Source organism: Chaetodon auriga, chromosome 7, assembly GCF_051107435.1.
Source record: "Chaetodon auriga isolate fChaAug3 chromosome 7, fChaAug3.hap1, whole genome shotgun sequence".
Classification (NCBI taxonomy): domain Eukaryota; kingdom Metazoa; phylum Chordata; class Actinopteri; order Chaetodontiformes; family Chaetodontidae; genus Chaetodon; species Chaetodon auriga.
In genome coordinates, this window is record NC_135080.1 from 19,663,735 (window position 1) to 19,676,282 (window position 12,548).

The window sequence follows — 12,548 nt, forward strand, 5'->3', positions numbered from 1 at the left end:
TTCAATAATGGAGACATTTACAGTGACACAGAGACACTGAACCTGACAGAATCCTGTTCATTCATTAATTAGGACTTTGTAGATGTTTCATGTCAAATGTCTGTTAAAGTTCCTCCTCTCAAAGGGTCTACAGGGTACAATATTTATTTAAAGTTCTACCTTTATCTCTGCAGGTCATGAGCAGTCTGAGGATCATTGTGATTCCACTTGAGTGGAAAAATGAAATGAACTCAATGTTTGCTGCTTTAAAATCTTCTTCCTCAGCAGGTCCCTTTACAGTCACATGTCGTCCTCTGTGAGGAATAATATTCTGTCTTTTCATAAGAATGTAAAATGTTCCCCTGTGATTTATTTCACCGCTGTTCTTATTGTTGTTCCTGGAAAGCAGCAGCTGTATCTTCAGGACCGTAGTGTCTGAATGAAGTCTGCACTGCGTGCTTTACTTGTCTTTTGTAGCCACAGCCTCTTAAACACTCCATCAGTAATATCAATATTTCAGAGTCCGCCACAAGGGGAGATAATGTCTCATCCATTTGTCAGGACGTGCACACACTGATGTCATTTAAAGGATTACAGTATACTGAGATTTGAACACGTTCCTGCTAAATGTCAACCATCCAGCCTCAGAGACAGATATCGGTCTCAGCATCGAGCCTCATCACGTCCCTTTCTGGAGCGTCTTTGGACGAGCAGAGACAGATGTGAGAGATGTGATGTGACTCCTGCTGCAGGGGATGAGGCTGATCAGAGCCAATAAAACACGATGGCAGCTGCTCTGTTGCTGTAAACCTGTAAAGAGAGAAGAATGAGTTTGACTGGAGTCCAGTCCATGACAATGATCCCGTTCACCCTCAACACAGTGTTGTAATATATTTGTACAGTTTGGTGCTCAGCGTGTGGATCTCGTAAAGTCACAGTGTTTCTGCTTGAACAGCACTTCAACAAACACCAAGCATGTGTTTGTCCACTCTGTCCAAACTGGCTTCCAGCACAGAGGGATAACTGCATGTGGTTTAATGTCTGCTGGAAGAAGACGTTCAGAAAGAAGTTCAGTTCGTGGAGTTAAAGCAGCCTGTGGTTCAGCTGCAGATCATGTGATTACTGTTCTGTCTGCAGACTTCATCACAAATGAGTTTCATCCACATGAGTCAGTTATAACAGCAGTGGAAGCTGGTAAAGAACTCCATTATCCAGCACACACACTGGAAAGTGTTTAATGAAGAATTTCCTCCATTTCAAAGTCAGGGAGAGCAGAGATTAGAGACCAGAGTCGTGGACAGTAACTTCTTTGTATCTCTTGATGGAAACTTTGCTTCTGTTGAATGAAGGTTTTCCTCCAGCAGGATGGATTTATTGTAGTGGACAAAGAGGAGGGTCAGTTCTCTTCTTCGTCACAGGTCAGCAGGTTTAACAGCTCCCTCCTCGCTGTCACCTATCAGCTGGAAGAGTTTCTATTTGTCTGCTGGACAAAGCTTTGATGTGGATGAGGCTGTGTGGTGCAGCAGGGTGTGTCACTGCAGTAAAGACTGAGTCCTTTATATCAAAGCACATCTAGCTGTCCATGGATGTTGTTTCCTGTGTCACACTGACGTGTTTCTTCAGGTGAATTACATGCAGTCACTCTGTTCACTGACATTTATTGTGCTCAATAAACATTTTCCATCTTCTGTCTGAGAGAAATATGATAACACAGGCTCTGAGCTCTGAGTTTTTCTTTTTTTTTTTCAGAATGAAACTCTTCATAGATCAACACAGATTGATTGAGACTGTGAGATTTCAGCTCCACAGCTTTGCTTTGTTTTTAAAGTGATTGAGGATTGATTTCTCTGTGGAGTAGAATGGACTGAGTATTTGGGCAGTGATAGATGTAATCAGTGAGGTTTATGAGAGGCCTGTTTGTGCAGATATTACATTTTCATATCTTAAATCTTTGGATTTGCAGGGAAAACAATCTGTGAGGCAGCAGACGATGAGCATTCAACAGTAAAGTGTCCTTTAATAAGTATTTGAATCCAGCTCTGTGTCCCTCGTCTGTCCTCTCATCAGGACGCCTCTTTTGTGCTGCTGATTGTCTGTTCAATGAAGCTGACAGCTGAAAACATGATATGTGAGAAGAGAACATTTTGACAGTGGATGGCAGAGCTTTAGAGCACAAATTCACGATCGTCTGTGGACAACTGGCTCAGCTGAGAGACTTTAGTTTTTTACCTGAAGGTCTCTCCAAAGAGTCTTTAAAGGACAGCTGCTGGATTCAGTTATTTCCTCCTTCTCTCACTTTATTTCCTTTTCCACAGTGAAAGAGAATCAATAACAGCAATTACGTTCAGCTTCTGTTTGTTTTCACGTGTGGTTTTCTGCCTGTTCATGAGCCGAGTGGATATTGTTATTAGAGAACGAGGTGGCTGTTAGGAAGATTTAACGGCTTTCATGGAGACTTCAGTGATGTGATTTGTCAATGTGAATTACAAAGACATAACTGAAACACCACAAGGAGCCGTTTAGCTAAACGGTCGTGTCGCTGTTGTCTTTATGGTCAATGAGGTGAGAGAAAAGGATGGATCATGACAAGAGGAGTCCCCGTTGATCACTTTTACTGAACTGTTGTACAGTGACAGACGACAACACTCACAGGAGAAACAAAACTCAGGTTGTAAACAGTTGGAACATTTCTCATGTCTCAGTCTGAGGACGCTGTCAAACAGAACAGACTTTAATGTCGTTGCTGCAGACAGTTACAATGACAGCAATGATGACACAGAGAATAATGAGATCTCTGTAACATCAGGCAGCAAATGAACTTCATTAAATGTCTTCAACTCTAACACAAGAAAAAAAAATCTCCTCACAGCACTAATAAGTAACAGGCAGGGAGTAAATATGATCCATCTGAGCTCACTATTGAATCCATTTAATGAACCATCTTTATTTGAGCAAAGTGCTGCAGCTCTGGAAGAGAAACTTTGATTTCAGAGTGAACGTCATGGATCAGTGTCACCTGAGGTGGACTTTTAGAGGCCACATGTCTCCTCTCTGACAGCTGAACAGTGAAGCAGATCCAATCAATAGTTACTAAATATCCCACCTACAGCTTATGGATCAATAAAACAGCTTCACAGAGATTTAAACGTGATAATTGGCGGGAACTTCCTGACGAGTGGATCCATTTTTATTCACCAATATTTTCCCAGCAGCATCGGTCTCGGCAGAGTCCTCCAGACTGTAGTGTCTGACCATCTCAAGTCTCGCTGGCTGCTGCTCAGTTGGCATTTAGCAGACTGAACACAGAATCTAACCTTTAGCTGGAACAATTCAAAACAAAGATTCACCTCATCTCAGATGCCATTTTCATCGAGTGTCCAGACACAAGAGTGAAAATACAGAACAGCCAGGAAACTCAGAGCTCCATGGCCCATTCCTCTGTTATTGAATTCATTTGAAGTGTGATGGCAGGAGATGAGGAACACATTGTTTTGCTGTAGAGACGCAGTTTGGCTTTAGAACACCAACACAAAGGAAGGTGAAGGATCTTCTCATCTCTTGTGGTCATGTTGAGCTGGTGAACGTCTGTCGTGTCTCAGCTCTGATTACTGTCAGCTTTCTCTTGCTGTCAATCTGAGTCCCTCCTCCTGTAAGTGGGAATCATTTCGAGCTTCCAGCTCTGCTTGTTGCCAGCAGGGCAGATCTGCAGGTCTGAGTGTGAACTGATTGCAGCATGCTGCATCAGGAGGTCCTGCTGAGACGGTTCCACAGTGCTGCATGAATACAGGATGAATGAAGAGATGACAGGGCTGCAGTGAGCCGTCAGGGTGTTTGAGAGTCAGAGTCCATTATTCTTCTCTTTGTCTTACTGTGACTGAGGAGATGCTGAACTGTGGAGCTGCAGAAATAAGAAGCAGATTCAGAGTGAGCTCCTCTCCTCTCTGTCCTCCTGGAGTCTGAGAGCCAATCAGACACTGTTTATCTTCTCATCTCACCCTGTCATTGGTTCAATCCTCTACTGAGAGAAAACCTGTTCTGTTTTGACTGACACTGACCTGAGATCAGGTTTTCAAGTTTTCAGGTTTCTGATGAATTATCTTGTGTTGTCCTTCGTCACTGTCGCTCCTCTTCTGATGGTTTGTGTATTTAAACACTGACATCAGTGTTTGTCCTTCAGAGTTGTGCAGAGGCTGAACTGAGCTGCGTCTCTCTGTCACAGTGAGGTGGAAAGATGCTCTCATGAGTGTTTGTCTGCTGGCTGCTGATACAAATGAATGTCAAGTATTTTTGTGTCTTCCATCAGTCCATAATAAGTCCTCTCCCCCTCACAAATCCTCCAAATGAAAGTTTGTCAGAGGCAGAAAGTGAGCTGCTTCATCACTCAGCCTGGTGACTTCAGAGAGGGTTGAACAATCACATCACTCACTCGTTGCAACCCAGTCTCACAGGAAGTCGTGAAACTGTCACGTTAATTAATCTATTGTTTCGTGCGTGCCAACACGATGTTCTCACTTTTTTCGTGCTACCCAGAACGCATTTCAAACTAATGCATTTCAATGGGAAGTTTATTTCGTGCGTCCAAGCACGACAATCACATGCCACGGCGTACAGGAGGAGTTCGATTTTATTGAATTTTTGAGCCTTGAGAGCAACTAAATACGACATTCTCCATCATCAGGTAGGCTATTACTTTTTTTTTTTTTTTTTACGTCAAGCATGAATTCATTGCAGGCTTCCTCGTCATATGATCTAATGCTTTTATTCTTCTTTTTTGCTGCGGATTCAGGTATTGTGATCAGACAACTCTTTTGTGGTTATTTTTAATTTTTGCTTCCTGCCTTTTTCCTATAGCCTGCGATATAGCTCAGGCCCGGCGCCAGGATGAAGTTATTGAGGGGGCAATTAAAAATTGCGAGGGGGCAAATCTTCTACCTGTAGTGCAACACGCCGCACCATTTCAGAACCAGGGACAGCGCAGCGCAGGTGTACAGATATCCATTTTCAAAGTAAAGCTTGTTTATGAAAACTTGTCAGATTTATTGTTCGTCCTGTCCCGGCACAAGCGGCGTGTCTTGATGTCTGTGGACCAGTTGTGGAAAACGTCCCAGTGCATTAAATCAAACGCACTGAACTCCATAGCAACCGCTGTGTTTCGGAAGTAGACATGCATGCACTCACGTACTGCTGAATGCGATCTCCGGTCGTTAGCTCATTTTTTCCCCTGAGCTTTAATATAACTTCAAGCCTGTACATTTAAGTCCCAGGTCCCATATTTATGATCTAATGCTTTTATTCTTCTTTTTGGCTACAGGATTCAGGCATTTTGTGATTAAAAAAGTATATTATTGTTATTTTATTTGTTATTGTTAATATCTGTATCCTGCTTTGTCCTAAATGCATTTATTTTTCATAAACGGCAAATACACTACGTTTTTTAAGGTACCACTACGTTTACAATGCCATCTGATATTAGTTTAATATCTTATTTTCTTACTCTTATTGTGAAAGTATCCTAGTCCTTCCCTTCTCTTTTCTCCTTCTAGTTTCTGTCAACCCATCCCCCAGCACCGCATCTGAACCATTTAAATAAACCCAAAGGCACTTTTAAGAGCCATCTTCTATCTATCTATCTCTCTATCCCTCTATCTGTTTCTCTGTCTATCTTTATCTGTTCACTGTTTGTTAGTCTGCCTGTTTGTCTGTCTGTGTACTATGGACAGATATACCCTTGACCGCCAGAATCCCCAATACAAAGAGGGGAGGCGAATGGCTGCTGAACTGAGGCATGACCAGATTCTCGCTGAAGCCAGGGTTAGTGTTATATCATACTTTACTTGACATGTGGGTGACAAATTATATTAAATGTTAGTAGAAATATGAGTGCCTAAGATTTTATACTTTTGTATTAAACAAGGCAGTTGAGTATTTAACATCCAAGCATGCTCTATGGCATGTTTAGACATGATGAAAAAGGCCCAGATGATGCTGTCTTTGTATCAGCAGTGAATAATATGTGCTCTTAGATCTATGGAGAAGACTTCAGTAAATGAGGAAACTGATGCCAGAGGCAGACCTTTCATGACTGCAGTGCTTCTGCATTAGTGAAATATGTACGCAAAACATTGAAGAGCAAGTTTTCCAAATGTAACTGTCCTTAACTACAGAGGGGGATACATATTAGGTATATTATGGTAAGGGTCAGATAGTGTATAAATCCCTCAATGCAGTAGATGTTGGGGTTTGCTTTAACTTGTCACCTGTTTTTGATTCTAGTACCTTTAACCACATCGGTTTGACAAGACTGTTATTTAATAACATAGAAAGCAGCTCAGATCAGGAAACGGGCATGCCCTGGAAGAGACTCTCCATCAAAGAGGACAAGGCAAGGACAAGGCAAGCCCAGGGGGAGGCGTGGTGGTCGACGCAGAGCCTCAGCTACAGGTTATTTGTGTAAATTGTTGATATATCGAAAAGTAGATAATTTTTAGGACTCACTCTGCCTGTCAAACCTGTCTGACTCTTTCCTTCACGTAGCCGCATATTTCATAAGAATCACGGCCAGTGTGGTAGGTGCAATCTGTCAATCCAAAAAACATGTTTTTCACAACAGAACCATCTATGCTTATCTACTGGCATCATGACTGATAGAAACATCAATAAGTGATAATATAAGTGCACTAATTTAGACACAATAGGTCTGTGATGAATACCCATGAAAATAATGTAAATTCCTACAGTACATGCTGATAGAGGTGAAAACGATCTGTCAGTGCTCTAATCATGACAAAACAATTTTGTCTTACCCTTGGGTGAAACCTTCCTCTGGCTTTGAACCACTGTATGAAAGGAGATAATAGTATTATCATTTTCAATTAATAAGACATGTTCAGGAATTTCAAACAAACATTCAGGCAGATCTACCTGACATATTATTACAGTCCTTTTTCTAATTTCTCTCAAACAAATTCAAAACTACCTTCATATTCAAAATAAGACAATCAGGCTATGGTGGGTAGAGACGGTAGTGAATTACCAATTCTCTTTTTAAAATAATATATAATATTTGAACTCAATCTCAAAAATATTCGGTACATACCTCCCCGCTTCCTCTTGTGTTTCACAGCTCCGTCTTGAAGTGGAGTAGAGACAGCAGAGACAACTGTAGGTTTGGAAATTAAATATTACTCATTCAGGCAATTAAGGTGTAGTAGATGTAGTAGGTGTAGTAGAAAGCTCTGCCTGCCACTCTACTTTTGGAGACTGTAGGAACCACTAGTAAGCCTCCATTCTGGGAGCACAGTGTTCTAATGGGTTGATAGGGTACTATGAGCTCTTTGAGATATGATGGTGCCTGACCAACTCTCCAAGAGTTGGAGCGTCTTCACCTCACCTAGCCCTGCTCATCACTCCACACCACCAACAGTGTCTAGACCCCGGGGGGGGTTCCTATTCTGCTTCATCACCCCCTCTTTTATACGTGCATATTCTATTCACTGCTATGGGGTCTAACCGCCAAAGACTTTCTGGTTGTGATCTCTTGCATGTGCAATAAATGATTATCATCTATTTCAGAGTCTTTCCTGATTGAAATACAGTTCAGTTAACCAGTGAACCATTATCCAAGTTCCTGCCAAAGAAAAAATATTAAATGATTGGTTTGTACTGTAAGGATAACAAACAGGAATTATTTAAACTTACTTTTTTGTAGCTTCTTCCTCTCTGGCATATGTCTTGTCGCCACTGCAATATAAGATCATAGTTCACTCATATATCTTTTAAAAGATGACACTATTCCTTCTTAATTGTATGTAATGTATTAATAAACAGAGATAATGAGAAATCGATAATCAGCAGACATGAGAATACCAATTTAATACCCTCCAAACATTAGTACGTACCCGACTTTTTCGCCGTGTTCGCCTCCTCCACTTGTCTCTCCGTGTTCGCCTGTCCCTCCATGTTCGCCTCCTCCACTTGTTTCTCCGTGTTCGCCTGTCCCTCCATGTTCGCCTCCTCCACTTGTTTCTCCGTGTTCGCCTGTCCCTCCATGTTCGCCTCCTCCACTTGTTTCTCCGTGTTCGCCTGTCTCTCCATGTTCGCCTGGCTTGTTCCTTCCAGTGGGTCACAGGGTGTGAGGTACAGTGTAATCAGCTCCTCCCCATTGTCATCTGAATCCGGGGTCCAACCTGTGCAGTTAAACAAGTTGTAAAATCTCAACTAGATTTGTGTTCACTTTAGATTACAACATTTTTTTGACTCTTCTGATTAAAAAAAAAAACACAGGATGAGATGTTGATATCCTTGTGCGAGCATATATAGTATAGTGGATGATAGATTTGGAGAAGCTTTGGGGTAAATTGAATTTATGGAATGCACCATCAGTAGTGCTCCTCTGGCTCATTGCGTGTTTTGGCCTACTATTTTGGCCACTATACACCCTCACCAGAGGTGGCCAGCTACAGGCTGATAAGATCTAAGCTTGCGTCCCATGCCCAATTAGTCGTGAGAGCTGCCTTGTTGTCGAGTGGCAGACATCTGAATCTATTCAATATCACCCTGTCCCTCACATACTCTATGATCAGCGTCCTGTTCTGAAAGCGGATGCTTACAGACTCAAACTCATCAGCTGCTCCTGTCCTGGGAGTGGAGCCCCATTTGGCTGAGAGAGGAGGATACTGAGTAAAACTCTCAGTATCATGGACAATTCACCATTCACACTATATTCTGTACATACCTTTTCTACTTTTTTTCCTTATATATTTATTATTTTATTATTTTTATTGTCAACCACTGTGACTTTTGAACAATAATAATAATATGGTGTGAAAATGTTCTTTGGGAATAAAAAAAATTCAATTTTATCCTGTCAAGTCTGGGGATTTAAACTAAACTATTTAACTATTTAATGGTCCAACAATCTAACTATTTAATGGTCCATTTGCATCTTTTGCTCTGCTTGTGTAGTAGTAGTATTTTGTTCTGCATCTCATGAAGGTAGACAATCAATGGTCAAATCTGTGCATTATGTCAGTAATTCACTATCAAAATAGACATTATACTGTCATCCTAAAATTTATGCAACATGCTCTATGCACAGCTCCACTACTTCCTGAACTTAAGGTAGCTCCTTTCTTTCCTGTCTTACATTATTGGACAAACTGAATAATCCAGGTGTGTCTAACCTCAGCGGTCACAATGGTCAGACACACCTGGATTAATCAGTTTGTCCAATAGCTGCCTTAAGTTCAGGAAGTAGTGGAGCTGTGCATAGAGTCCATTACTTTCAAACCATGTATAACTGTACAGATGAAAACAGTGGCAGTGAACAGGCATAACAGTTTTGAGTCAGTTGTCTTACAAAGTGTACAATGAAAAATCATTTGAAATTATTTGAGTGTGTATTATCTGGATGTATCTAAGGCTAAATACTGGCACAAATTAGTGTTCTGTCAGATTTGGATAATAACAAGCTTTCCAATACATACTTTAATTTAAGCATTAACAATATCATTTGTTAAGCATACAATGCATGCATCTCACCTTCACAAAGGTACTCATAAAATGACCCTATTTTGTGTAGGTAGTCCTGGGCAAAATCAGTCAGTCTGCAGCGTGGGGTGAGGATTTCACACTTGGTCTGCTCCTTTTTTGTCTTCTTTCCAAGAAGAATTGGCTTGTAGCCAATAGCATGGAGTTTCTCAAGCTGCAATGACACAAGTTTGCATTATCAGTTGAAAAAAATGGAATAGCAACTACAAAACAAACTAAACACACTAATTATTGACAAAAAATATGACATTACTGAGTACAGCATCCATGCGAATACCATTTAGGATGATCTAACTTCATGGTGAGTTTTACTTTTGTGTAAAAATGAATGTGCAAACAGGAACAGTTCATGAAGTGTAGGCAAAAAACAAAACTTTTGGACAAATATCAATAAGGGTGTATCACATTTGTAACACTCGTTTTTCATTTAGATACTGTAACTAGAAACTAGAGTTTAGAGATAACAAGAAACTTGAGTTTCAACGATGATAAATTTCTAAATGTATTCAAAACAGAGAGAAACCTTTGTGATTCTATGAGTGAATAGGTGAATGTTGCAAATGCATTTATATGTGGCAGTGTCTACATTTTACAAGCTGTAGTAGTATGAATGCAGTCCATTTATCTATGAACTTTACACATTTGAGGTTGTTATTTTTGTTACGAACTCAGAAATACCTGAGGATCACATGATTTTCCATGTGTACTACAGAACTTATTTCCAATATCATCTGAGCAGTTTAAAGTCATTTAAAAATATGTACAAACCATGATGATGGCTTCATCCTTGATGGATGCCACGTTGTGGTTCTTCTTACGGCCAACCACCCATTCTTCTCTCTTTTCATCAAACCTCTGAAGCTTCTTTTTGAGGCGCTGCTTCAGAGGCTGCTCTTTCTTGCAGTGACAGCACACTTTCTGAGCACAAAACAAAACTCCCTTGCAAAAGGGACAAGTCTTCTTGGTAGACCCTCCTGGCATTATGACAGGAACACAAACGGACAGACAGACAAACAAGAAGACAGATAAAGACAAACAGGTAGACTAACAAACAGTGAACAGATAGAGATAGACAGAGAAACAGATAGAGGGATAGAGAGATAGATAGATAGAAGATGGCTCTTAAAAGTGCCTTTGGGTTTATTTAAATGGTTCAGATGCGGTGCTGGGGGATGGGTTGACAGAAACTAGAAGGAGAAAAGAGACAAATATTTAGTACTGCAGGCTAGCTATAGTCTACCTGTGTTCCTATTCATACAGAAAGGTTTAAAAAGTGTATGCAACTGATTGGACCATGATTATCCCATCTTTTGAATGAATACAAAAGGTCACGTTTTTTCTAAATCAATACACAGTGTTTAAGGGGGCCTAATGAGACATTATGCCTCCTGTTATTGCATAACGTTAACGTTACCGTTAGGGAAGGACTAGGATACTTTCACAATAAGAGTAAGAAAATAAGATATTAAACTAATATCAGATGGCATTGTAAACGTAGTGGTACCTTAAAAAACGTAGTGTATTTGCCGTTTATGAAAAATAAATGCATTTAGGACAAAGCAGGATACAGATATTAACAATAACAAATAAAACAACAATAATATACTTTTTTAATCACAAAATGCCTGAATCCTGTAGCCAAAAAGAAGAATAAAAGCATTAGATCATAAATATGGGACCTGGGACTTAAATGTACAGGCTTGAAGTTATATTAAAGCTCAGGGGAAAAAATGAGCTAACGACCGGAGATCGCATTCAGCAGTACGTGAGTGCATGCATGTCTACTTCCGAAACACAGCGGTTGCTATGGAGTTCAGTGCGTTTGATTTAATGCACTGGGACGTTTTCCACAACTGGTCCACAGACATCAAGACACGCCGCTTGTGCCGGGACAGGACGAACAATAAATCTGACAAGTTTTCATAAACAAGCTTTACTTTGAAAATGGATATCTGTACACCTGCGCTGCGCTGTCCCTGGTTCTGAAATGGTGCGGCGTGTTGCACTACAGGTAGAAGATTTGCCCCCTCGCAATTTTTAATTGCCCCCTCAATAACTTCATCCTGGCGCCGGGCCTGAGCTATATTGCAGGCTATAGGAAAAAGGCAGGAAGCAAAGATTAAAAATAACCACAAAAGAGTTGTCTGATCACAATACCTGAATCCGCAGCAAAAAAAGAAGAATAAAAGCATTAGATCATATGACGAGGAAGCCTGCAATGAATTCATGCTTGACGTAAAAAAAAAAAAAAAAGTAATAGCCTACCTGATGATGGAGAATGTCGTATTTAGTTGCTCTCAAGGCTCAAAAATTCAATAAAATCGAACTCCTCCTGTACGCCGTGGCATGTGATTGCCGTGCTTGGACGCACGAAATAAACTTCCCATTGAAATACATTAGTTTGAAATGCGTTCTGGGTAGCACGAAAAAAGTGAGAACATCGTGTTGGCACGCACGAAACAATAGATTAATTAACGTGACAGTTTCACGACTTCCTGTGAGACTGGGTTGCAACCCTCACTCAGACTGTTGACTCTCTTCTTCTTCTTCTGTTGAACAGTTTACATGTCAGCTTTGAGCCTCTCAGCCCTCTCTTCTTCTTCCTCCCTTCTCCTCTGTGCTCATCAGTTAGTGTTAATGAGCTGCCGATGCAGCAGGTTGTGCATTTAGATGTAAATACAAACACGTTCATCTCAAATACTGCCTCATACATCATTTATCAAACGCTGTGTTTGACTCTGATTCATGAAGCAGCTTGTTGAGTCTGTCCAAAATGAAATTCACACATTCACAAAGACTCCCTGCATCCTCAAACAGCCTCACACTCACACACCTTCACAGTTCACACAGAGGTTTCATGTGTGAAGAGACACATGAGAAGAGATGCGTTTCAGTGCAGAGTGGTGTCAGTGGGTTCTTCTTCATCTCTCTGCTCTGATCTCTGCTTCATACTTCTGTCACTTTGCTGGATCATGGACTCTTTCCTGTTACTCTTTCTTTGTTCTGTCTCTTTCTCTCTC

At 40.8% G+C, this 12,548-nt stretch overlaps 1 protein-coding gene across 1 annotated transcript; it reads right to left on the reverse strand.

The window, feature by feature from the left end:
• Positions 1-6,482: 6,482 nt before the first annotated feature.
• Positions 6,483-10,509, reverse strand: LOC143323436 (uncharacterized). The gene is made up of 7 exons (XM_076735276.1): positions 10,297-10,509; positions 9,520-9,682; positions 7,878-8,165; positions 7,678-7,719; positions 7,076-7,138; positions 6,783-6,815; positions 6,483-6,556 (listed from the first exon to the last, which is right to left on the reverse strand). The coding sequence occupies exons 1-7, from the start codon at positions 10,507-10,509 to the stop codon at positions 6,483-6,485; spliced, it is 876 nt and encodes a 291-aa protein (XP_076591391.1).
• Between the last annotated feature and the right edge of the window lie 2,039 nt (positions 10,510-12,548).

Coding starts and splice junctions, on each gene's coding strand:
- LOC143323436 (XM_076735276.1), bottom strand. CDS start 10,509: ATGCCAGGAGGGTCTACCAAGAAGACTTGTCCCTTTTGCAAGGGAGTT. Junction 7,720..7,877: donor GAACACGGCGAAAAAGTCGG/GTACGTACTAAT, acceptor CTTATATTGCAG/TGGCGACAAGACATATGCCA. Junction 7,139..7,677: donor GAGGAAGAAGCTACAAAAAA/GTAAGTTTAAAT, acceptor CCAAACCTACAG/TTGTCTCTGCTGTCTCTACT.